This window comes from Mesoplodon bidens, assembly GCF_964165515.1.
Source record: "Mesoplodon bidens genome assembly, chromosome: 15".
NCBI lineage: Eukaryota > Metazoa > Chordata > Mammalia > Artiodactyla > Ziphiidae > Mesoplodon > Mesoplodon bidens.
Window position 1 is genome coordinate 4,887,671 of NC_138171.1, and position 27,054 is coordinate 4,914,724.

The 27,054-nt window shown below is 44.6% G+C and overlaps 1 protein-coding gene across 3 annotated transcripts; it reads right to left on the minus strand.

The window, feature by feature from the left end:
* Positions 1 to 232: 232 nt before the first annotated feature.
* On the minus strand, positions 233 to 26,456 carry STX16 (syntaxin 16). 3 transcript variants are annotated; one of them, XM_081257728.1, is made up of 8 exons: positions 25,537 to 26,456; positions 10,634 to 10,741; positions 10,075 to 10,215; positions 8,718 to 8,883; positions 7,550 to 7,641; positions 6,850 to 6,993; positions 5,550 to 5,630; positions 233 to 3,186 (listed from the first exon to the last, which is right to left on the minus strand). In XM_081257728.1, the coding sequence occupies exons 1-8, from the start codon at positions 25,666 to 25,668 to the stop codon at positions 3,082 to 3,084; spliced, it is 969 nt and encodes a 322-aa protein (XP_081113854.1). In that variant the 5' UTR covers positions 25,669 to 26,456; the 3' UTR covers positions 233 to 3,081. The 3 variants fall into 3 exon arrangements, with proteins under 3 accessions (XP_081113854.1, XP_081113855.1, XP_081113856.1); XM_081257729.1 differs by having other exon boundaries at positions 25,588 to 26,455; XM_081257730.1 differs by lacking the exon at positions 233 to 3,186 and adding an exon at positions 3,229 to 3,577.
* Between the last annotated feature and the right edge of the window lie 598 nt (positions 26,457 to 27,054).

Below are 27,054 nucleotides of genomic sequence, written 5' to 3' on the forward strand. Positions count from 1 at the left end.
GGAAAGTAATTATCTGCCTTTTTGTATAGTGGAGAGCAAATCGATTGGTCCCCTTGAAAGCATCCATTAGACAGACAGATGGACTCTCAGACACTGAGGCAAAGGCCTCGGCACAAAACAAACAGTCATCAGCCCAAACGATCACAGAACAGGCCAGGCTCTCCCGAAAACACAGACGCACATGAAGAAAACATGCACCCATCATTAAAATTAATACTAGGATAGCAGGATGTTCTTTAATCTGCACGACTGCTTTATTGTACAAAAACTTTCCAGTGACAGTAAATTAGTTTTAAAAAAAGGACAAAAAAAGTCATTTTAGATAGAAGCGCTTCACTAATTGCTTTATTTAAGCACACGAGAAAAAAAGTCTTATCTGACCAATTAGGTTGGAAGGGTTTTATTACGTTTAAGGAGCCATTAGCCAGGATAAAACACTGAAAGCGCTTGTGTCAAAACAAATAAATAATGCTCTCTCAGTTAGCAGAGGACGCAGTAAATTCGTTAAATTAGAGACGTACGTGGCTTCACACCCATGGTGGGTGAGCCGGCACCTCCCCCCAACCCCAAATTAATAAAACAAGGGACAGTAGCTTTCAGTTACGATCTCCCGGGAAAGACCAGGAGCTCTGGGGACCTGACAGTCAATGTCTACGTCTCCCCTCTCCAGCCCTGGTCAACAGAGCCACCCAGGGCGCGTTACAGGGGGCAGGGGTCCGGGCTGCGCCCAGAGAAGCCCTCCCTGTGGGTCCTCTTCTCGGGGCGCACTCCAGGCGAGGGGAGAAACTGGGCAGGACACCGCCGCCACCAGAGCTGCCGGCGGGAAAAGGAGGACGAGAAGGACCCACAGGTGCCAGGACGCTGAGTACTACCCTGCTCCTGGCAACGCTGCTGCGCTTTCTGCAAGTGAAGGCTCAAAAGAGCAGGACAGTGTTTTGCGGTGCATGGGCTCAGGGCCACCTCCCCACCTTGGGACACGGTGGTGGCAGCGGACGGCTGGGCTTTTAGCTGGCACTGGATCCGGTCAGCGGGGGGCAGCTGCCCGGATCCCACGCAGGATCCTTCAGACCATTCCTAGTCAGATTCATAGTTTTACCCAAATGAGTTGGGTAGAAAACCCAACTCTAGTCACCCTATTCACTGAAAATAAATACAAATGAACAGTGATCCTTTCTTAATGGGTCACCTTCCTTCAAAGGTCAGTAAGACTCAGCACTTGAAACGCTTCAGCAGTAACCCATATCACCATCGCAGACTGTCTGGGAGGGAAGCCCCTCATCTCGACAGCCCCACTCCTAGGAGCAGCTTGACTCCATGAGGTCAAAACCGTTGAGACGAAAGACGCCTACAGCTGCTCTCGAGGACCGCAGAAGCCCCCCATTTCAGGGGCGATCGAGGAGGGGCTGGCCTCTTATCCCCTGACCTTCTTTCCCAATAAATAACTGTCAGGGAATGCCGTGCTAGTTCCTGAGATGCCAGGGGCACCTTCAGATCCTCCTACGGCCACATCAGTAATAAGAAAACCAGTGACCGCCCGGCGTCGTAAACCACTTGGGAAGGGAAGGCTGGGGCAGGGTTCTGGGTTTTAAGCCCATGATCTGTTTGGACAACTTGAATCTCGGGGCTTGAGTTTAAATTTCTGGAAATAACTTCAAAGCCAATCCTAGAGAGACATTTTATGTGACTGGCCCAAATAAACGGCAGCACATTTAATGAGATCATGCTCCTTTTAAAACATTCTGAGAAAGGTAAAAATAATGGAAAGCCATTGAAAATGATGCAAAGACCATTAAAACAATACTGGTGTCTCAAGACCAATTAAAACATGAACAACTTCAGTTTTCAAAGTTATCATCACTTTCCACATTATTCCACAGGTCCAGGAATATATTCAAGCACCATATTGATAATAGGTAAGTAAACAACAAAGTCCTACTTTGGCGATCTGATTCACTCTCACACAAACGAGGGGCTTTTCTAGGCAAGATTTTCACAAATTGCAAGAATATGCCTACTTTCTGGGCATGGTGAGTGGCAAGGGAAGGGCCAATAAATCAAACCACCAGTGGAATATTTTACTTTGAAATGGAGTGATGTTTGGTTAATAATTTGAGACCCACTAATCCTATATGGGGTGACCCATTTAGAATGGCCTCTGTGTAAATTCACAGTTCATTAAATGGTGTCTGGTTTGAACAGGTCATTAAGTAGTGAGTACATAAGCAATGCATTGAGCAGGGCTGGCTGGGGACGAGCACAGGGACACACCGGCTGCTTCTGGTGACTTTCACAACACCACTGAGCTTCCTCTCAATGTGAGGCTACTTCAAATCACCAACTTTTAAATTTAGGTGGTTTTGCTTAGTAACCCCTTTTGGTTACAGGAGAACGCGCAGTGCACAAACTTTAGATGAGGAATACTCCATTTACAGTTAATTTAAACTTATAAAGCTGTTTTAACTGGCCCACCTAAATGTGTTAATTAACATCAATGATGGTTTCTTATTTTTCACACTTTGTTACTCTGGTCATTAACAGTGATGGAAAAGCTAAATTAAGTTAATGGGGAATATGGATTATAAATTCTTAAAGGACTTCTCAGTTTGTTTTCAACTGGAAAATACATAGAGAAAAATGAAGAGGCATTTTTGCCTTTACTCATAAATTTTTGGTACCAAATTTCTTAAAAACCAGATGGTTTAAAAAAAATTTTTCCAAAAATTATTTTAACATGCTGCTCAGACATGACTGCTAAAAAAAATAGCATATACAGATATAATATATTGAACAGCTTGAGGAGGCCTGTAAACCTTCAACTCGTTTTCTCTGTCTAAAAAAAAATATATTATAACTGAAGAGAGAACTCATCTCTAATCTGCAGCAGTATCCAAGGTCCTTCAAGTGTTGACAGTGAAGGAAAACCAGAAGCCCCTGCCCCTCGCGTGAGCACGACTGTGCGGCGGAGTCCGTGGAAATGCTCGCGGCCCCGACGGGCCCGGGGCCGCCCCTCTGCAGGAACCCACGGGCGCCGGGCCCGCGCACCCGGGTCCACGCGGGCCTCACACACCGACCCCACGCTGCTCAGTGCGACTTCACGCCGACGAGGACAACAATGAGGACAATGATGATGACAAATAATATTAAAATCACAAGCATCTTCCGATTCTTCTTTTGATACTGCTCTGCCTACAGAAAGAGGAGGGAAAAAAGGCCGTCATTTTCCCCCAAATCCCAAATCGCGTCTCGCTCATTTCCAGTCCTAGGCCTCTGGCTGCACCCACACACCCGACGCCTCTGCCACCGGCTCCATCATCACGATCCCTGCCATCAGCTCCCGCGGGTTCAATCCACACGAGTCCCATGACCCCGGAGCTCCCTATTTACCCGGCTTCGCTAACGCCCGCGCTGGGGACCCGCCATCACACGGAGGCTGCCGGAGGGGCCGAAGGCTCTGCCTTCAGATCCCTGTGGGCCGCTTCTCCTTCCTTCTCCTTCCACTGACCGCAAGGACCCACTCTTTCAACAGAAGCCTCTCGCTTCCGGACACAGTTCTCTGGATGAACGCACAGCTCCTTCACTAAGAAATCGAACACCTGGCTAAAGTTACCACAGTCAGCAGGGATGGAACCGAGGGTCCCAGAGAAGCTTGTTTTCTACCTCCTCTGAATTTGGGAATAAGAAGAAATTCAACCTTTGAAGTAGAAACAGGAAAGTTGGCCCTGGGGTGTCAAGCGCAGAAAGAACCCACCGAGCCCAGTTCTGTGCGTCTGGTGACACACACGCCCGTGGTGCTGAATGTGACCCACAGAAAGGAGAGGGGAGAAGAGGGTCGTGAGGGTGTCCCTGTCCACGTCGGGGAGAGCACGTCCTGCCCTTCCGTGGACGGCGCTGCTTCACAGTGAAGGTGAAAGCAAGGAGACAGCCTGAGGGCTGTACCTGCTCCGAACGTGCAACCTCCTCGGCCCTGCTTCCCCGTCCCCACCGACCTTCTGACCGGGACGTCTGTTTCCTAAGCGAGCCTGCCCGCCCACCAGGAGCCACTCAGCCACACGAGGAAACCTCAGCGCAGACAGGTTCACCCGTCTGGAGAGCCCGGCCCGTGTGAAGCAGCTCCCAAGGCTCCATCAGCCTCAGATGAGCTGACCGCCAAGGCAACGGCCAGCCGTGCCTGGAGAAAGAGGACGGCGCGTGCTTAGTTTTCTAATAAGTAACCTGCAACACCACGGAAGCTGACACCAAGTGATATACTTTGAAAGCTCTCAAAATGGTTTATAAAGTAGAACCTTAAAATTTTTAGTTCCCACTAGATTTGTACACTCCCGCGGAGAAAGCTTTTTCCCTTTATCTGTGTTATATCAAAAAACAAGTTTCACCAGTTTTTATTTAAGAAGCTTCAAAACCGATGCATAATTCAACAGCATATGAAAGGCCGGGCATTACAGAGTGACAAACTAAAGTTAATTTTCACTCTTTTAATACACAAAGCTTGGCAACCGAATGAACCCGATGCTTAAAAAGCCCTCTGCATGTACAAGGCAAGCCTCTTCTTTCTCAGTATATGCTGGAGCGCCATCCCCACCCGGCCATGTGGTGACAAAAGCACGTGGAAGAGGCAGCGAAGGGCTCCTGGTCAGACCTATGCGAGGTCTTCCTGTAAACCTGACACTAGTGTCAGATACGGCCAGCTCTGCCACAGGAAGTGGCTGGTTTCAGAAAGGTGACAGAGAAGTACATTAGTGAATCGGAAAAGTGACCACTATATACGGCTAGGGTCTCAAAGACATGAGGAAACGGACACAATTTATTTTATTTGTGAAGTATTACATTCCTTTTAAAGAAAACATGCACCCGATTATGTATGAGGGTCACTCAGCAGCGTATGTGTGTGTTTCTCATAACTCATTACAAGATTTTTAAGATGTTTTCCATCTATTTTTAACAAATATCGTGAAAACCATTCCTGAAACAGCCACTTTATTATTAGCAAAGGATAAGAGAGCTAATACTCTCACTTCAACAAACTACCCTTTCCTCCAGGTAGGACACAGATATACTGTGGTAATTAAAAGGGAAAACTAGATTTTTATCTCCTCCAGAATGAATCCCCACCAGCAATTTATCAGACAAGTATCACAACAAAGAGAGGCCTGAGTCAGCAGCAACAAGCAGACAGAATGCTCAACATGTATTTTAACAAATACCCACTCAAATCGATTTCCTAAAACAAGAAGACCTAAACAAGGAATAAAGTATTTTCTAAAAGGGAGAAAACCCCAATTCCTTCAGAATTCCCTGTCACAGAAGGGGATTCTCGGCAATTTCAGACCCGCGTGTGAGGTGCACCCGGAATCATTAACTGCAGTAAAACGGCAACAGGGCACGTGGTCGGCTCTGAATAAAACGACATGGTGCATTTTTACAGTCCTATCTCGAGCCGACGGCAGACGAGAATGCCGAAGACAGTTATGATGGAAGAGAAGCCTCTCATGAATTCTTGATATCTGATAACAGTTCTTCAAATTCTCAACCACTGAAAGATATGGCATTACCTTGTGAAGCTGTTTCAAGCCATCTTCAGTTTTGATACAGGACTGTTCAACATTATAGTCGATTCTATCAAGGACGGTACCCTGAGTAATAAATGACAGTTACAGACGATCAACAACCACAACTGGGAAAACTGAACTTCAAAAATAAGAGATGCAAATTGCAGACATCATTAGCCACAGAATTATCTGTTTTACTTAACTGTGATGTAAAGGTACACACTGCCAGGTCTGGAATCCGTCACCGTGCCATATTAGGCTCTCAGTGGCAGACTGCTGCACTAGTTGCAGTAAAAGTCTAGCTCAGGAGAAAGAGATACTGACAAATTGAGGTTTCTTTTTTGGATTTAGCCACTGCAGGATATGCCATATTCAGACTTACTGGGGCTTTAAAAAATATACGGTTCAGTGGAAATAGGCTCTGAGTGGTGAAGGGCTTGCGTCTGTGCCCGTTTGTTGCTTAAATACTTGGATTCAAGTAAGCAGAGAGGGCCAGTTAAGCCAGGCCTGGTTACGATGAGGTCTGGAGATTGACTATCATGTCTATAAACGTCAGTCACCACGTGGCTCCATGGGTTAGAGCAAACACGGTAAGCTCCAATCCAGATGTAAAATTACACATTCGCCTCAGGGAGAATTTTGTTTTTAATTGTTTAATCTCTTGGTTCAAACAGGAAGAAGGGACACTGGGCTACACAAAAGGACAGGGCTGTGAACGGAGACGTGCTGTGTTAGGAGAGACTACAGCAAGAGCAGCTCCGCAGGAGCCTCGGGAGTAATTAACGTAACTGGATCTTCCACAGCCTCGCCACTCCATTCTGAGGCTGGTTTCAGGGGGATCAGGACCCAGATCCCTGCTGGCAAGATAATAAAATACCCTAATCAGATTGCAACAGCGAACAAACAATTTAATTCTACTCGAGAGCTAGTGGTTCCAGTTGCCATTACACAATAACCTGCCAAAATTAGAAGGGAAACCTTATCTATTGGCAGAATCACTGCTGAGCGTGGGCAGACCAACCAGGCCCTCACCCTGGGGTGCTCCCATAAGCACCCTTGGGGTACAGGCAGAGAATAGGAGAACTGTCACTGACATTTGTTTTTTTAACTAAAAAAAAGTGTCTTAGTATTTTCATGGGGAATGACGGCAGTGTATGTATATAATCTGTACACACACGTACGTACATTAGGGGAGTAGGTTCAAATCGTTTTCCTGACGGCAAGTGCAGAACCAAGAACGTCCGGAGAAGGACTAGACACTATGGCAGGAAAGCCCGCTGAGGAGGCAGGTAAGCTCACGTACCTGTTCTGCGATCATGGCCCCTAGGTCCCTAAATATCTCGTTTAGGTCGGAAATAGACTGCACGATGCGGCCAACCTCCCGCTCCCGCGCGTCCACCGTCAGCGTGCTCTGCCGCACCAGCGCCAACTGGTCATCTGTGAAACCCTAGCAAAACACAAAGGACGAAAGGTGTGCGTTAGCCTTCATTCCCCTCAAGAAAGCTCCAGTGCACCATTTTAGATATAACTGAAAGGAAATAAATTCTGAAACTATTTCTATAAAGCACATAAACCACAGATAAGCACTTATTCTTCCCTAACAGGAAAGATCCAAATTCCCCAAACAAGCGGGCTCTAAAGCACTATCGGCCAAAGCAGGGGACACAGAGAACCCCGCGTTTGCAGCCACCCAAGGGCTAAGTAGCAAAACCACCGGGGAGAAGCCTGCGCACCTCTGGGTTCTTCCCAGGAGTGGGGTGGGCAGACTGCTTTCCGGAAGGTTCTGGAAGGCAGATGACAAGGTCTCCCTGCAGCCTTTGGAAAGGAAGAAACAGTATGGCCCCCATGACCGTTCTTCCGCCGGCTGCAAAAGCCACTTGATGGATGTGCACGTCACGCAGGGCTGATCCATTTGCATCGCATGGAAGTTAAAGGTCCACGAGGAGAAGGAAACAGACCGGAGCGCAAACGCACGGCAGTCAATTCTGCAGCCCCTCACGTACCCGATCATAAAGAGTATTATCGTCTCCATCGTCCATCAGTGGTACTGATGTATCAAAAAAATGCTGGGATCTTTCCTCTCGATTCTTCAGGCCTATCATGGATAGGAATTCACTTTACTTGAATAGGTAAACCATCCTGGTTACTGTCCCACCATTAAAGAGGGGAAATCTAAGAGTAAAACTCAACAGTCAAAATGGAGACATTCTTAGCAGCTTTAGAAGAACCCTATCTCACCTCCAACAGAGGTGGGGGGACCGTAAAGGACTACAAACATGCAACAGTAGGTGAGCACTTGGGGTTATCGAAGACAAAAATCACCCCGTAAATGTGTATAATTCACTGGATGCCAAGCGAATGACAAGATGACACAACCATGTGAGAATCTCTAAGAGAAGCAGAAATATTTAATCTAACTGCTGTTACAAAACATTAAAAAAAAAAAAATCAGTGTCTCTCCCTAAAACCATCTCTAGTAGAATTCCAAACGGCCCTAGTCAAACTTTAGAAATAGTAAAGTTAAAACACAAATATGCCAGTTGTCAGGAGGAGGGAGAACTAGTTTTGGGGGACCATGAGGGGATACTATTGATTACAATGGCAATGAAGGAAAACCCAGTTTAGAGGGTGATGAGAACGAGGGTGTAGCTGAAGCCTGACTTGGCACTATTGAGGAGGGAAGGGAGCCAGTAAATCACTGTGCCTGGGGAGGAAGCGCTTGTTTAAACTACTCCCAGGAAAGGTGCTGAGACACTCTCTCAAATACTTGTTATTGTGCAAATATGAAGCTTTAACATGATTACAACTGTTTTCTACCTACTTAGCAGCAGCTCCTCCACCCCTAACATCTAGAAAGCTACGAGCTTTTAAAATGTGCGAGACTGATTTTCAAATACTTTAAACTTGACATGGCCTATGTTTCTGTTTTCCTCTTTTTTAGATTTGACACCCTGTCGCCGTGGCTTCAACCTGGGCATGGTTTCCCACTGGGGGCATAAGGGAGCTCCTTTCTGTTCCGTAAGGTGGGAATGTGCTCACAAGCTAACAACGGAAGGCACAGGACAAAATGGAGAGTAGCAGCAAAAGAGAAGGGTAAAAACACCAAGCTGTTGCCGGCTCTAACGCCGGAAACCCCATTACTCACGAGGCCCTGCACGGGCGGACACTCACGCTTGAGGTAGCCCGACTGCGCGCGCCGGAAGCTGGCGGACAGCTCCTGCAGAGCCTGCGCCAGGGAGCCCACCACGTTGCGAAGGAGCCGCTCTTCCTGCTCCGAGCAGGCCCTGCGGGCCTGGCTGGGCAGTGCTTGCACTGCACGCTGGCACCTGTGGAAGAGCTGGGAGAACAGGGGGTGCTCACAGCAGGCCGGCGGGTGGGGGGTGGGGTGGCCCAAGGTGCCCCTCGGCTTCTTCGCTCACCGGCCAGAGCGAGACACACAGCGCTCTGTCCAGACCGGCCGGCACCGAGAACGGCCAAGAGATCAAAGCTGAACCGGACCGGAACAAACGGTGTGTGTGTGTGTGTGTGTGTGCGCGCACGCGTGTGTACATGTGTGTATGTGTGCGTGTGGGCGCGTGCGCGTGCGTGGTGTGTGTGCGCGCGTGTGTGCGTGTGCGTGTGTGTGGGGGGGTGTGCGCGCGCGTGTGGGTGCGTGTATGTGTGTGCGCGCGCGTGTGGGTGCGTGTACGTGTGCGTGGGTGTGTGTGTGCGCGCGCGTGTGTGTGTATGTGTACGTGGGTGCGTGGGTATGCGTGTGCATGTGTGTGCGCGTGTGCGCAAGCTGTGTGCATCCCTTCTTACGGCCTTCTTCTCATTTAGTCCCGACAACCACCCTCAGAGGCAGGTATTATTATCACTCCCATTTTACAGACGAGAACACTGGAGTCCAAGGGATTAAATGAGAATCATGCCATTGTTACATCGCTAAAAGCCAGGATCCAAACACTCCAACACCCCAGGGCTTTTCCCACCCACCACACCGCTTCTCTGTGCATCAGCAACCCAGGAGATTTAAACAAATGAAAAATGTAAGTGCTAGTTTACACACTAGTCACATTATCTTAAAATTATTCACATTTAACATTTTACAAGAAACATTTCTAGGATGCTGAGTTGCTCTAGGATACTAATATACTCAGTCTGGAGCAATAGTTCTCCATCCTTTCAGTTACAACCACCATTTTTTTTTAACATGAAAAAATTTTGCACACTAGTATACAACAGAACTTACACGTCTTAAAACCAAATGATTGAACTCAATAACGTTCTGAATTTAATTTTCGAATCAATCCACAGTAGTATCTACGAACAAATGACAAACAGTCCCCACGCCTCCAAGGCAGGGAGCACATGCTGCCACCTGGAGCAGCTCAGGGCCTCCTGGAGTCCCTCTGTGAACCTCCGGTTGGGAAGTGGAACTCTGGGACTAATCTGCAATCTGATTTACAGCCCGACCGCCTTCCGGCCTTTGAGAGGGGGACAAGGCTGGGAAGCGCAGGCGCCCCCTGCGGGCCCCTCCCGTCCTCACCTGCGTGATCTCTTGGGTGGTTATTTCGATGGCGTGCTCCTGCTCGCTGCTCTCATCCAGGGTGGGTCTGTTTAAGTGCTGGTCATGAAGGCTGGCTAACTCCTTCATCTTCTGTTTAATCCGGCCAACATCGTACTGTATCTAAACAAATGAAATCAAAGAACATCACTGTTGCCTGCCAGGTATCTGTCTGCCTCTGAGACAACTGGCTACACTCACAGTATGGAGCTCAGTCTTCAGCCAACTTGTAGCTGCCTGAGCAACTTTTCATTCAAACAACCAAACATTCAAATAGCACTCCTTCTGGTTACACAGTCCTTCAGTTTATTTCTGTAATTCAGGTAGTTAGTACCAAAACCAAAATCACAAGCGTGTGCGCATACATATATATACACACACACACACCCCTTTCCTGTGTGTGGTATGTGAACAGAATAATCCTAAATCTAACATACTTCCAGGGACACTCATTTGAGTCGTTATGGCAGGTATCTTAAAATACGTTAATGTCATAATTACCTCAATAAGTAAGAGAGTGTGAAACTAACATTCAACTTACTTCATCCACTCCATCCACCCATTTAGGAGGTAACCGCTTTGTCACGCCAATTGCTGCTTCTGGGTCTAAGCTAATGCCTGACACCAGAGCCATGCGATCATCAGCAAGCTACAGGGAAACAAAGGGACATTAAAAAAATTATTCAAATTCAATTTAGATAAGCACAGTCTTATTCCCTTTTACTGCTGCTCCCTAAGAAGATTCAGAAATGGAGGAATAAATGCACTTCCCTGTGTCACAAACTTGCTTCTGATACTGCTAGGGTATGGAATGGTTTTCCTGTCTCTTCATGCACCACTTCTTAATTTCCTTGGACATACTTGTGAACATGCATTTGACTTGCTCTGGCTATGGAAACGTAATGAAAAAGTCAACAAGAAAAACCTTAGTACTATACTAGGATGGGATGGCATGAACCTCAGCAATTAATCTGATCAGACAGATGCAAGTTAAAAAAAAATTCTAGGCTGTAAATGGAACTAACACAAAAATGTCACGGTTTACTTACATACACTTAGCTTATTTTGTAAATAGGGCTGATCTAGTTATCTTAGTCACAAGATCATTAACCATGTGTTAAACTGTGCGAAAGAATTGCCTAAAACAGTCAGCAAATTATCCACCATTTGGCAAAAGCAATCCTTAAAATTTCAAGGCACTTTTACACTGTCCTTTCCTTTCTTTGGTTAAATGTCCACGGGCAACATTTTCACTTATTTTGAAACGATCTCAATAGTTCTTGTTTACTTTACCTATATAATACACTGCCTGCTGTAGGAAGCTTTTAAGAATGGGAGGGAAATCATGGGTTCGGCACGCTGAAGCTGCCCTCTGGCCTGGAGGCAGTGAATGCTGAAAGGGTCCCGAGGTACCCTCCGGAGCCCAGCACTTACAAATGCCAGTTTCAAAAGATGCAAATGATGATCAAAAAAGAATGGAAAACAGCACATGAAAGTCCTTTACAGGTAATACTTTGTAAATTTTCTAAATCACACTGCAGAATTGGGTGAAGAATTTATATTGCTTTTCTCCCCACCCTTGCATTTATCTAAATTTATTGTTTTTCATTCATTCGGCAAATACTTGTTTGCTTTTCTAACAATAAAGGAACAAGGCAAAATGTTTAACATCCTCAGACGAAGGGGGAAGATAAATCACATAAGGAAAAGCTTAAATTAAAAGAATTCTTCAAGTAATAAGCTCTAAATCCCGAGCAGAGAGACTGTAGCAAAATCCCTAAAAGCAAATGAGAGTCTTGCGTCTGCCACCCGTCATGCCTGGGGTGGCGCTGCCCCCACTGGCTCAGGGGACCAGCAGCCTCAGAAGTGCTCTCAGAGCGTCTGAGTCGTGATCAGGGCCAGCACATTCCGCCGCCGCGTGGACCCTGCAGGGCCGGTGTCATTTCAGGTCTTAAATAAATGGTGCGTCATCCCACCTGCACTGTCCGGGGCTCTGCGTCTGTGACATGGTAATTCTCAATCAGAGCCACCTTGTTTGTTTTTAAGAGTTCACTAACAGGAATTTTACATTCTCTTTACTATTTTAATCCTCACAAAAGCTAGGTGAGCTAGGAACTATTATTCCAATCTATAAATGAGGAAATTGAAACTCAGGAAAGTTAACTAGCTTGCCCAAGGTCACAGCGTATTATGTGACAGATTAAAACCTGGATCGGCTACTCCAGAAGCACCGTCCACCCGGATTGGCAGGCACGTGAAATATAACTGTAACTTGCTAAATGCACCAGGACAACAAGCCCTCAGACTTAAACAATAACACCAGACACGGTCCTCGGATCCATTCCCTACCAACTACACCAGGGACTACAGGACAGGCTCTGGCTGAGCACAGAGGCATCCACAAAGCAGCCTCTCTCGAGGACCATCTGAAGATGCAGCCCCAAGGTGCAGACCTCACTCCACACAGAGCTGTGTATTCCTCAAAAGTCCTGCCCCAAAGTCACCAAGAGCTATGCAACTTTGTGGAGGGCACGATGACCAAAACAGAAGGGACAAATCACACAATCAGCACCCAGCGTCTGCCAGCTATACAGCAGGCACTATAGCGTTGCCTGAGAGCAGAACTTGAACTTAAATCTCCAGCTGTTCATACAAAACAACACCTATGGGTCATAGTTTCTACTACGCCAGTTTACCATCTAACCCACTACATTTTACTATTACACCGTATCTCAATAAAGTAATAATAGTAATTTGTTTTATTTAGAGTTTTTAAACTCACGATTTTGAACTGTTGTTACGGTTTACTAACATACATTAAACTAAAAAGGATACAGAGATGGTATTTACCTAAGTTTATCTGCACAATAATTAGCATCAACTTCTCTGAAACAAATAAGAAATTGTAAATCACATACGAAAAGTCAGTTGAAGTGGATTCAACTCTTTTTTAAGCAGTACTTGATTTTACACCATAGATGTGTTCCCCCAAAAAATGTATGTAAAAGAGGAGTGTGCGAACACACCCTCTTCAAGTGTCCTAAGGAAGCTTGCTAATCGAGAGATCCCCACGTGAGGGGGACAGATGCTAGCCCATCTAGCTGGCCCTAGCTTTCCCACGTGCTATATCAGGATGTTGCCAATAAGACAGAAGAGCTGGTTCTTTGAGACTGAAAGCTTTAAACAGGGAAGAATTTGTCCCCTTTATGGTATAATCTGTAGCAATAGCTCATCATGATAAAGAAATGCAGCCTTACTCAGAAGAAACGTGGCATTTATTTTATCAGTATGGATTTGTAATATATTTCACAGTATGTACTATTATTTTTAAGACTGTTTTGGGAAGGGAAAACCTAATTGAAGATAAATGTCACTTAAAAATGGGAACAAATATGAACTTTAAAAAAATACATCTTAAATGAAAAACAATCACCCTTTCAACTTCAGAAACCTCACTGCCCATCTCAACACGTTTTCTCATCTTTAAGATCCAGAATATGTCAGGTTTCAAGCTGCCATCCAAGTCAGTTCAGACCTTAAAAAGCTGCCAGATTTTTCATTCTCTTTACTTGTCCTTACTCCATTTGGTGTCCCCCTACCAAATAGATGGTGTTGGTCGTTAAAGCTTTTCTTAATGAACTTGTGCTTCTGAAGTAAAAAAAAAAACAAAACAACAAACCTTTCTTACTTTTTAAATAAGAAAAAAATTTTAAATAAAATTGTATTTATGAGGATTAAGAATTCTTGTCTCTTTGATTTGTAACTCTTGTCCTCCAAGAACTATAGGGTGCACGACCACAACCCAGAGTCATCCAGCTCAACTGCATCAATGCAGGAAAATTCCAACGGATGCTCACAATGGCGCACCCAAAGGCTTCTTGTTCAGCTCATCAAAATTATCTTTTGCTCTTGGTCCACTTTAGACATTGACAACTGTCCCTTTAAAGAGTACCAGACAGTATGGAAGAGTGCTTGATCTATGGACAGAACACACACACACACACACACACACACACACGAGCACAGTCTTGTAAATCTTGCTGTCCCAAATATACAGCCTTCCTCCTCTTAGCGAACCCTCCTTTTACGAGAAGGCTGATTTGGCGTACTGTAAGATTAAGGAAATGGCAGGGCCCCTGCAGGGACTAGAAAAGTCAAACACAGCCCCTCCCACCCCCCCACCACACACCCATGTAAAAAAACACACCAAGTTCAGCCATAATGCTCTGGTAATAAGAACCAGTACTGACAATTCTGGACTTTTTAAATGTTCTGTGGCAACGAACATTTAAAAAGTCCAGAAGGGACGTTGACAATTACAGCTTGGCAGCTCTGGTTTCCACCTGAGACAGTGTGGGAGTGTGTATGATGCAGTCAGACCACAAGCATAACTCACTGGGCTCGGAAGGCTAATAGACAATTAGGCTGAAGAAATCTCAGTTCTTTGAGGGAGTGAATAAGCATGTTGTAGAAAAGAGAATCAGGGACTGTCAGCCCTACGGTTTTGTTTTTTTAAAATCTGTGATAGTTTTTTTTTTTTTCTTTTTGCGGTACGCGGGCCTCTCACTGTTGTGGCCTCTCCCGTCGCGGAGCACAGGCTCCGGACGCGCAGGCTCAACGGCCATGGCCCACGGGCCCAGCCGCTCCACGGCATATGGGATCCTCCCAGACCGGGGCACGAACCCGTATCCCCTGCATCGGCAGGCGGACTCTCAACCACTGCGCCACCAGGGAGGCCCTGTGATAGTTTTAAAAGTGTTTACTTTCTCTGATTATGAAACAATAAATGTTCATAACTGACACTTCTTTAAATGTGCAAAAAATATAGAAATTTAAAAAATCTGACAATCACACTACCCAGATACAATGTTACTAGTTTCACTGATTTTCCTTTTTTTCTCAACTCTTATATACATCCTAAAAAAAAAAAAAAAAAGTAGGAAGCAACAATTACCTGCGCTCTGTTGGTACTGGATCCCCATTGACTTGGTCATTTTAGTCCCAACAACACAAGTGCTGAGGGGACTGCTCCCTGTTCTACAAATACAGACACCGAGGGGCTCACAGACTTTCCTTCTCAATGCTGCCCTCAGCAGGGGGACCAGTGAGCCAGCCTGTGGCTCCCACGTCCCCGCGACTTCACCCTGCCCTTCCCAGGCTATATGGTTTGGCAGCCTGATTTTACATCTTGTAATTTTTTAATAGTTCCCCCTATGAATTTTAAAGCCCAACAACTTGGGAGATGACTTTGTCCCAGGCAGCGAGCAGATGAGAGCAGAGAGCAGAGGACAGGGCCGTGCACTGGGCAGAAGGGTGAACGGTGGGCGGGCTTTCTCCCTGGGCGCACCTCACTCAGTATTCCTGGAGGAGAACACAGCCTGCTATCCCCAGGGTGCAGCAGATTTTCGAGTTGGTCTGAGTAGGAGAAACGACAAACCAATGTGGACACACTGCAGGAGGCCACTCGTGACGCAGTCAGGACAGTGTGCTCAGGCCTCACCTACCCAGGGGTGGGCTTCCATCTGACCCACGCCAGGATCGATTCGAAGCCCTACCGCAGCCTTGGCAAGGTGAGGCTCTGGACACCGTTCCTAACACAGCCCCAGCTCCTCGGTCAGCACCTGGCACTTCGTGGTAATAAATACGCAATTATAATTAGCTGCATGAGTCAACAATAAATGGAATGAATGAATGAAGTAAATGAAAGACAGGTCATATACAATTCTCTTCACTGATACAATGGTTCTGGACCAAGGACAAGAAGGGGAAGGGAGTGGCTCGGGTGGCCGAAGGGCCACGTGGCCCCGGAATGGAAAGGCTTGGAGCCCGGAGGGCCTCTTGGCACGTGAGGTGCGTGTGGCTGGGAAGGGGCTCTCCACTCGGGGTCTCTGCTAGAGATCGTGGCAGAGAGCATTTCTGCGGGGGGAGCCAGTGTCTGGAACTTGCTGCCTGAAGAGGAAGTAGGAGAGACTGGAAATAGGTTCAGACGGCGGAGCCCTCAGGAAAGACGACCCTTGACAGGCCCGGCGGGAGAAGTGTTCAAACTTAAGCTGTTCTGCTGTTTGTTTTTTCCCCACGGCCCACTTCCTTTTTGGGGCCACAAGTCCCGCATTTCCAAACCGTTCAGTAAGCGGTAGCATCCATTCTTAGATGGATGGGTTTGGTTTTAAATACGAATTGTTTTTTAATGACTCAAGTAATAAATATATCCAACCTACGGAAAGGGTTTGCAACAGAAAGGCAGTTTCCCTTCCATCCCAGACTTTTCCTGGAAGGTATCCGCTGTTAATAGTTTCTTCTGTCTCTTTTCAGAAATCTAAGTACACACAAGCCTGAATGTTAGTTATTTTTTTAAAAAAAATAATTTTTTTTTTTTTAAAGAGTAGGAATCGCGGTGTCCAGTGTCTTGCATCAGGCTTCTCCCCACTTGGCCATGTGTCTGGGAGCTCATTCCCTGCAGCCCTCAGAGACAGACTGCACTCTTTTTAACAGGTACAGTACAGGGAATGAGAGTTGCTATATAATTTATTTAACCAGTTCTCCACGAAGGATCTTTAGGTGGTTTCCCATCTGTTGTTACGATCAACTAGTAAGGGACCCATTGGTCTTGAAGACAGTGGCCCTAACCCCACCTCACTGTTCATACTTCTAAATTAAAACAAAAGCCAATGACACCCTCCCACCCCCAATTTTAAAAGGACTCTTTTAAACAGGTCTACCTTTAGGAAAAATATTTTCATCCCCTTCATGGCGGAAAAGATAATAGAAACACAAAACCAACAATCACAGTTCAATCCCCTTTTTCCTCAACGCTTTTATTCACATGACTAGAATAAAGTGCTGTGAACACATACCCACTCCATCTTCTGGGAGAATTGCTAATAAGTGATGAAAAGGCCAAAATCGTGCTGCTAGGAAGGGGGCCACGTAATGATTAGTCAGTCAGCACCACCGGAGGGTCACTCGCTCGGGGCCAGTGACACCTCAGCAGACATCTCAACAGGTCTGGTGGCTCCAGGTCCTGCTTCCTTAGGGCTTTTGCCAGACATCACGTCCTTCTACACCTCTGAGCAACCTCACTGCACAGTCTCAGGAATCAAGGGAGCTGCACGCATAATCCTAAAAACAATCTGGCTTATTTTAAGTGCAAGAAATTTTATTGCTTCCAAAGTTGAGACACTTTCCCTACAGTAGTAAATAATGTTCCTAAGCCCTTCTCTAAATCATCAATTCACCTGGTGTGAAAATACATTAAATAAATCCTAAGTATTAAATTGTAAAACACGACAATGAGAAGTAATCAAAACAAATGCTAAAATATGTGTACACTCTTAGCATTTTACATATGACCAAAGATTTCAGAAAAACAGGCATAATTTTATAAACTAACATACAAAAATAGTCAAAACACAATACCTCATCCAGCTCCTGAGAGATATGTTGTTCCCATCAGCCCATCCAGTTAGGGATAGCAAAAAAAAAAGAAGGATGGGGACAGACAGACAGATAAGGGATGGTCAGTTGAGAAAACACTGAGATTTTACACAACTGTAAAGTTGACTAAAAATAAAGATTCACTAACCAAAGCATTTAAAAAAATCTCCCCCTTCTGACTCTTTTTTTTTTTAAAGCTACATCAATATTTATCTTATTGTTTCTTATTTTTATTTACCATGATTGTTGTTTTGGTAAATGAGATAGGATACAAACAATAAGTAGTTGTAAAAATTAAAATACAATAGAAACAAATAAAACACACTTGCTTTAGTTTCAATAAAATATAATGGTATTGTTTCATAAATATCAAATATCATACACAAGATTCTAAATTTCCCTGAGGAAGAGAAAATCAAGAGAGCAAAGCTAAAATGTAATTTTACCATGTCAAATAAATGTAAATTTTAACATGTAAATCAGCCCTGCAAATGCAGCAAAATTAGAAAATGAAAAACCCTCAAAACTGTCTATGGCCGAATTCAGATAATATTTGAGTGACCACATATGTAAGGGCTCTACAAATTAAATCCCGAAGACACGGCTTTCTCCGTGGTAATAAGCAAGCCGAGAAACCACTCTTCCCCGGAGAGAGACACAGGTGGTAAAAGAAAAGAAAAACTCTTCCCATTTGCTTGGCATGCATTATTATTAGTCTAGAAGGCATACAGTTATTTATTAGGCTATTATAAAGGAAAGTAAAACAAAACAAAAGGTAAGGAGAGGGGTTTTGTTGTTGTTGTTGTTGTTTTGTTTTTTAAACGGGGAGTAGAAAGGAAGCAGCACCGGCAGGCAGAAGATTAAGTTTCAATTTAAAACCAAAGGTTCTTTTTCGATCAAAGTGGAACTCTATCTTCTGAACAGACATTTACTAATGACAGATAATCTGAACAACTAGTTTTCATTTTTTTTTTACAGTATTGATCACTGAAATAATTAGTGGTGAATTTCAATAATCAACTGTTAATTTTTTTTTATGCTGAGCAGTCAATTTAGAAAATAAAAAACCATAACTTCCTTCTTTAAAAATTATTAGTGCAAATGAAACTGGTCTATCAGGGCCAAAATATTATTAAACAATGACAGCAATAACAGTGTAAGCATACAACATTCCTCCATGTAAAAATTCAATCAGCTGACATTATAGAAAGCTGAAAGTCCTCTTCATTCCTTCTACACTTTGCCATGAGAGTAAGAGAACTATATTTCTATGCACACCCTGCCATAACAGTAGTACTACAAGATATTAATAGAGGAGATAGTGTCAAATGGAAATCTGATTTAATTACCTTTTACTTTAAAAAGAAAACCTCTTTATTTTTTAAAAGCTTAACATTTTCAGCAAGAAAGCACTGAAGTGGTTTTAATAATAAAACAAGACACAAGGCAAAACCCCTAATTCAGTATCTCAGTCTGCACATCTGCCTGTTCTGCAGTGGCTCCTTGGCATCCAATCTTTGGATAAAGCATTACTGCAAACCCTGGTTAAGATCTCTGCTGCACATGAGCCTGGCCTCTTGGATTATCAACCAAGCACACACCCTGATCTTTTGGTTTCTACAATTATTAGTTGACAAGAGGTGAAATCAGAAACATGGGCTAGATATGACTCTTTTTTTTTTTTTAACAAATAGGAAAATCAAGCTTCAGAATATATAAATCCATTTCCCCAAAGTCACAGGGCTGAGATGGGGACAGACCCAGGTGTTCAGGCCTCTTTCCACCCCACCTTCCAGTCTCTCTAATTTTATGAACAATTCAGGGAGTTACTAGTGGTGGGCAGCTACTACCATACCACACTGGGAATTAAATTCAGGAGGTCATCTTTCTGAAGAGCATCATTCCCTCCCATATTGCTACTTAAAAACAGAAGGCCAGGGCCTCCCTGGTGGCGCAGTGGTTGAGAGTCCGCCTGCCGATGCAGGGGATACGGGTTCGTGCCCCGGTCTGGGAGGATCCCATATGCCGCGGAGCGGCTGGGCCCGTGAGCCATGGCCGCTGGGCCTGCGCGTCCGGAGCCTGTGCTCCGCAACGGGAGAGGCCACAACAGTGAGAGGCCCGCATACCGCAAAAAGAAAAAAAAAAAAAAAAAAAAAAAAAAAAAAAAAAAAAAAACAGAAGGCCTTTCAAAACTCCCCCTGCCACCAATTTACCAGAAAATTTTGTCAAGACCTGAATTAAAACATTTAGAATTACCATCAGGAAAACCCAAAATATAGCCAAATGAAAACATGGTACTACACATCATCACCTTCTAAATCTTTATAACGTCTACATCTAGGTTTGTGACCTGCCAATGGCATACAATCAAGCAAATATTGAAAACTCCAAGTAGCATGTGGAATTTATTGTCTAAAGAACTTTCTACATAAAACTGAAAAATAAGTGGAAACCCATCTGTGTTTACTCAGGAAGTCTGGAAAAGTTGAGCAAAATGAGTTGGAAATACAGGTCTATGCTATAGTGATATTTACTTTATTTCCGTTACTACCAAAGTAAAAGTTTGCTTCACTTTTATCCAACAAAGTACCCTTATTCTCAAGTAAGCCTCTCTGCTCAAATGGAATCTTTAGAAGCAGAAAAGCAAATAGATCTAAAGAGAAATATACAATGATTTCATACTTGGATTCTAAAGACAGAGAACTAACTTTCCAACAGACTCAGCATGGACTAAAACATAGAACTTTCAATATGCAAGTCAAGATGGACTTGCGTGGTTGTAAAATGAGATAAAGATGCAATCCCATCGTAAGAAAAAAAAGATTTTTTTTTAATGGGTTCTTCCATTCTCCGGGACCTGCAGCACAAGTCCGGGAAAAGCAGGCAGCACTCCTGTGGCCCAGCAGGTAATACAGGGCTCCCGGGCCAGGTCTGCCTGAGTTCCCATTCCAGTTCCCTGGCTCACTAGGTGGGCAATACTGAGCAAGTTTCCTAACTCCTCTAAGCCTCAGTTTCCAGATCTGTATCATGAGAAAACAACACCACCTATCTGATGGAGCTCTGTGAGGATGAAGTAGGGTTACACATGGAGAGGGCTAAGCCCAGTGCCAGGCACATAGTAAGCTCTCAATAAATCTTGGCTAATATTACAGTCAAGACTGAAGAAGGACCTCAGTTTTCTTAAAACCACAGTTAATCCTCAGTTGTTTTTTTTCCCCCCAAAGCACACCATGTTTTATTAAAAATAATGTGCTACTTTCAAACTAATCTAAGACCAATTAACTCTAGCTTCCATTTATAGATAGTGCATTATTCTGAAACAGAGAATAGATTAAGCAGTAAACACTAACAAAGTAGCTCAAATCCCTCTATAAGATCTGTCTCAGGAGACCAAAGGAAATCACACAAGTCACACATCACCTCATCAGATCAGAACAGCAACTCAACATGTACTTATCATTCATTCAAGACTTTACATGTTTTTTTGAATGATTATTTAATGCTGTAAATTCATTCTAGCTCCTTAAAGCTAAGCTGCCTGTAACTGCCTGAATGAGGTGCTGCCTTAAAACCTGCACTTGGCAGACAGAATGTTAAAGCTTCTTCTCCACAGTATTGGAGCTACTTTTGAGGATTTTTGAGGTAACATCGGGCTGATGGGCAGGGCAATGCTGTTGACTGTGATTTCCTCCTTTTCAAGTTAAAACTAAGGCAGCAAGCCTTGGTCAGGAGAAACAATGTATTAAAACAGAATCTGAGAAAGCACTGCTGAATCCACAGGGCCACTAGAAATCACCTAACTCAAACCCTCCATTTACAATTAAGGCAAAAGATGTCTGAAGAGATTAAAAGCTTGCAGGAAGACCTACATTCTGCATCAGCCACAGAGTGAGACTTAGCCCTAAATTCCCAGGTTTAAACGCCAGGGCTCTTCCCTTTATTTCACACTGCCCTGAGGCATAACCGTGATGGGGCATCCAAAACTGAGGCCAAAACAGAATGAATGGGAAATGCCAACAGCTGCATCTTGCTGACAGTCTAAAAATTAAACCCCTGGTCTATTTTTAACAATTAGTTTTACTAATATCAACACAACCGAGAACACAATTAAGTAGAATTTTGTTCAGTTCTGGGTGCTGAACTTTAAAAAGCACACAGAAAAACTAGACTTCATTCATAGGCAAGAAAACTTAACCTCCCTGCCTGAGCCGGGACTGCTGAGCTAGAGAAAGCTCCGGGGCACCAGCAAGCTGCAGGGTTATCTCTCCTGCAGGAGAAGGAAGAGGCTTCCTGTGTCAGAGACCCGGGGGCCAGAAGCAGAGCTAGGATCACAGGATGCAAGACACAGACAGAGATGGGGTTAATAGAGGCAAGGACTTTTTTCGCAGTGAAAGAGGTAGGGGTGACGGCTGCTGGAATTTCCTATCCCCATCACATAATGCGGTCAAGGAAGGCAGGCAGAGGGGTTATCACAGAGGGGATGTTGGGTCAAACGACCTTTAGGTCCCTTCTGGCCCTTGGGACGTTTTGTTTGTTTTGTCACCGCACATCCTCCTTAAATTCCTGCTTAGCTGTGACATATCTGCCTGAATGCGGCACAAACCTGTCTTATATGCGTGTATAGGTACACACACTAACCCCACCACCACCAACCACCAACTTCTACTTTTTTCCTCCAACTAGGATGCAAAAAAATGCCTGTTTAAATTTTTTGAATGATATGGCTTTATGTGCCCTTTGTTTTGAGGTGTGTAATACATACACGCACGCACAAACACCACTTTACAATCAATTTCCACAGCTTTCACCTAAAATAAGGATGTGCAAATTCAGATTTAAAACTAAAAAAAAAAAAATTATTTCAGATGTGATTTATTTCTAATTGTGAGATAATTTGCACACCCCAAAATCAAGGTCTACAGCTTTTTCTTCTAACTAGGAAGTAGAAATTTCAGTTTATGATTTTTTAATTAAGTTACACTCTAGAATTTAGTTACTTCCTTTTTTAATTACCTGAGTTTTAGATAAATTTATACAAATTGGCTTTTAATTGTTTTACTTGTGTTTTTAACATGCCAGGTATTTGTTAAGTTTTAATTTATGATTTTTCATAGAGAAAACTATGTAAAATGGCATAGCCTCCCCCCACATATTCATCAGTAGACTTAACAATTAGTAACACTCTGCCTTATTTGTTTCCTTTATGGGGGGGGTTAAGTATATAAACTAGGTGATGTCTTGACATTTCAATACTAAACATTTCAGTAGACCCCTCTAATAAAGCTAACAAATTTATTTAATTAGTTTAATTAACTAATAATTTCTTAATACCACCTAAAACCCAGTCCATATTCAAATTTTATAGCATTAATTTTGTTTGATTTGCTACATGATTTTGAAATTTACAACTCAGAAATGAGGTTTAAAAATTTTTATGGCTAGATATGCAGTGAAAAGTATTACATCAGTTATTTAATAAAGTTTTAAAAATTGTGTTAGACATAGTTTTCCCCAAAATGTTTATAACATTTTTCCAACTTGCAGAAAAATTGAAAATATTGTACCCTCTATGTAGTCATGCTAACATCTTGACATATTTAATATTGTGTGTCTGTGAGTGTGTGTAGAAATGGTTTCTGTAGAATCAACTGTAAGCAAGCTGAAAATATAATAATTCACCCCTAAACACTTCGGAAATTTATGACATGCCATGTTTTTTAATGCACACAATTAAAATATATAAATGTGTGACTTCTATTTAATTCTAACTTAGGCAAACCATCTTTGTTTAATTGCAAAAATCTATTTTTTACATAGTCTTAATTGACTACAAGGATCTTTTAAATGATCTAATTGCTCATAATGATCTGAGAAAGGTTTTAAATAGTCAAACCAATATATGTAACATTTTAAATGGTATAATATGTAAAAAATACTTTTTAGTGCTCTGACTTAGGCATGTATTTTTAGTCTGACTTAGAAATCTATTTTCAAGAAAATGTCTGAACTAGCTAAATATACCTGTACATTTTCTGACATACCTATTTTTCCAAATTGTACAGTTTAGCTATATATTTTTAAATATCTGACTTAGTTTATATATATATTTAATATTGCCTAACATCGAAAACCATTTTAAAAATAGATTTGACTTAGAGATGCACTTTTAAAAAGCTGCCTATCCCAGACACCAGGTTTTTAAACCGTCTGACCAAATGATTAAAAAAAAAAAAAAAAGTCTCATGTTATCCTACGGTTCAGTGTATTCTGAACCTTAAATGATTAAAAATTTTAAAGCAAACATTATGTTTTAAAATCAGTTAAAGACTGATACCTTAGAAAACATTAACGGGAGTTTTAGTTCTGTTTTTTTCTCCCCACGAGGTAGCATAAAATCAAGTCATTTAAGGAACATGCAATTTTTACATCTTATTTAGCGAAACTAAAGTTCCATTGAGGATTTTTTTTTTTTTCACTCACTTCTACTCTCTATTTCTTGGCTTATTTCAGAACATACTTTTCAAAATTAGCGCTGGAATTAGCCCGTTCCCATTTTGCACTTACTTCAGTATAATACGACTTCTTTCAGTTTACAAACGTAAAAAACCTTCAAATTCTTAAGTAAATGAAAAGCTAAACACACTCTGTCCCTCTGTTTTCTATGCTTTTTGACCTAAGTTTACCGTGATTTTATTCCTAAAACTGCTCACACAGTTTACAATATCTTTTCTATATAAGCAAGCTGGCCAAATACATTTTCCTCTTGTGATTTACAAAAAGGAAAAACTGTCTTTGTAGACTGTCTGTCAATAATCAAGACAGATGGCCTGATTTTTGTGAAGCATTTAGATCAAGTCATACAGAAAAAATGTAAAGGGAATACAGTCCCTAACAGGTGAAATAAATGTGAGATTCCCCAAACTGTGTATGTCAAGTATAACCCCCAAGAACTTGGTCTTGGGGTGACTTTATTCTCTCCTCCTCCAATGCTGCTTCTATTCAAACCCAGCCCGTCTACAGCAAGGACCCCCACCACCACCACCACTACAAACTAGTTTCATAACTTCACTTTGCCATTTAGGCTACCACAGAGCTCATCTTCATCCTCCTGTTTAGATCATGCACACACACCCCCTTTTTCAACAGAGCAGGAAACTGAGGCTCAGGAAGAGAAAGGAGCCCCTTAAACAAACAGAAAAGCAATAGCAAGCAATCTTTCCAGGGCCTCCCAGTAAAAGATTCTACTGCTGGGCTAAAGAAAGTTTCAGGTTAATTAAATCAAAAACCGTGGGCTATTCGGGGGGTTGATTTTCACGTACACACCATGTTTTTTTTTTAAAAAGTTCGAATGGAGGGAAAAGCTTAATTTCCTGTCTGGGAAATGGAAAACGAAGAAGCTAGCACCTTACAGCCTCACAAACGAGAGCCCCCAGGAAAAACAGCGAAGCAATTATTCACAGGGAACACGAAACAGAGGGCTGCGAGGCCATTAAAAGCAAACGGACGAAAAAAACCCAAAACAACAACTCCTTCCTCTTTGGGGGAAGGGCATCGTGCATTTGCAAGGATTTGGGTCTGCGAGCCTGCAACCCGACCAGCAGAACCGAAGTGAGGCTCAGTCTGCGGGGGCGGAGTGGGGGAGGGGAGCTTAAAACAAAACGGAACGAAAAGGCTTCAGAAAGGCCCAAAGCTTCCAAACCTTAGTGCTAAAACATATGTAAATTGGAGGCTGCGGGTCGCGCAGGGACGGCCGGGGGGAGGCGGGGGTGGGGGGGGGGGACTGGGAGGGATGCGGAAGTGAGGAGAGTGCAAGGCAGAGGTGGAGCAGGGGCCTAGCACTGGTTCTTCCCAGCCAGGGTGATCGATGCTCTCGGACCCCAGCCAAGAGACCCTGCACTTCCGTACTAGTCTTATCTTCTTTTTTAAACAGACAGACAGACAGAGACAGACAAACAGGCAGAGCTGCAGTGCACACGGTGCGTGTGTCGGAGAGGCCGCCGGGAGACTCACCGCAGCAATACTACGTGAATGCAGAGGGCTGCAGGTGGTGTGACTACTCACTTGCTCGGCTAACAGCTGCCGGTTTTGGATGGAATTATTCCGCAACAACAAGAAAGCGTCCGTTAAACGCCTGGTGGCCATGTCTCACCCTTTGTGACACCCCGCTCAGGGGCCCCCCGCCCACTTCGAGTCCAGATTTATTCACTTTCTTTCTCTTGGCGTGGCCTAGTCTAGCCCACCCTTCACAGGAGCTTCTCTTGACAAGGCCTCAGGCCTTCAGCCGAGCAGCCGCTGCTTTGCGCTTCGTCTAAGCCCAAAGACCCCTCCCCAAATAACCACCTAGGCTTTCCGATTGTCTGACTCCCCCTACCCAAGACCTGCCTTCGATCTCTAAGCACTTAAATCCCCCCAATCCTTGCGTTGCTAGCCAACTTCCCAGAGACCCCCTCCCCAATCCAACCTTGGATCTACAAGCGTCTAACTCGCCAATCCGGCTCTGGACTGGGAGGCCCTGAAGCCCCCTACCACATTAGTCTCTGACACCCCCTAGGGCCTTAGCCGGCTCTAACTTGGCTCATAGGCGTCTGGGCCGGGCCCTCAGGCCTGTCTCCGGCTCAGTTTCCCCACCAGAGGCTTGGGAGGCCTGCTTGAGGTCCCCTTTGGACAACCCGAGCCAGGCCTGGGCCCTGAACTGCTGCTGCTGCCTTCTGGGGCCTGGTCTGAGCCTGCTAAGGCCGAGGCCCGACCTCCTGACCCCTTCCCTTTGTGGGTGGCCTGGTCCTCCACTGCCACAGCAGGCAGCCGGCCTCCAGGAGGGCAGCAGGGCCTGCCTCCCCGGCCTCCTCACTCCTCTTGTCCGGCTCCCTCCATCCCGGGATCTGACTGCTGCTCAGCCCCGGGCCGTTTCCGTGCTACGGTCCCGGGTTCTGGCGTCCCCCCTGGCCCTCTTCCTGTCCGTCTCTCGCGAGTGCCCCCCTGCGACGTTCATAAGCCTTGCTCGCAACGTTCCGGGCGCGGGAGATCCCCACCCCACTGCCCCGGGGCACGGGAGCGCTCCGCCCTCTCCCGGGGTGCTCCTGCGACGCTCGGTTACCCCTTCCCAACTGGGCCCAGGCACCGGGAGCGGGCCGCCGGGCGGGCCCGAGCCTCGAGAGCGTGGCCCCCACGTTGCAAACAACCGCCAGGGGCCTTGGCGCGCTTATTAGAGTGGAGTCGAGCGGCAGGCAAATTTGGGCTCCTGCAGAGCCGTAGTTTGAGGCGCGCGGAGTTGGGGCGGGAGAGGAAAAGTTGGAGACGACTGCCTCTGGAGGCCGAGCACGCTTCACTGCAGGCGGAGGCTCACGCTCGCTTTTTTTTTTTTCTTTCTTTCTTCTTTTTTTTTTTTTTCCAATTCTGAAAAAAAAAGATGTATCAGAAAAACAACCAGGAGGGAGGAAAAAAAAAAAAAAAAAAAAAGCAAAAGCTGCAGCTAGAGCTCCAGGCCGCCTGGGCCGCGCCGCCGCTTGCGGTCGGGGGTCGTGGGGGGTG

What these genes read in the sequence shown, in the direction of transcription:
- STX16 (XM_081257728.1), bottom strand. Translation starts at nt 25,668, where the DNA reads ATGGCCACCAGGCGTTTAACGGACGCTTTCTTGTTGTTGCGGAATAAT. An exon ending in GGGTGGATGGAGTGGATGAA is followed by an intron (nt 10,216 to 10,633) that starts GTAAGTTGAATG and finishes TCATTTGTTTAG; the next exon opens with ATACAGTACGATGTTGGCCG. An exon ending in GCTTGAAACAGCTTCACAAG is followed by an intron (nt 3,187 to 5,549) that starts GTAATGCCATAT and finishes CTCTTTCTGTAG; the next exon opens with GCAGAGCAGTATCAAAAGAA.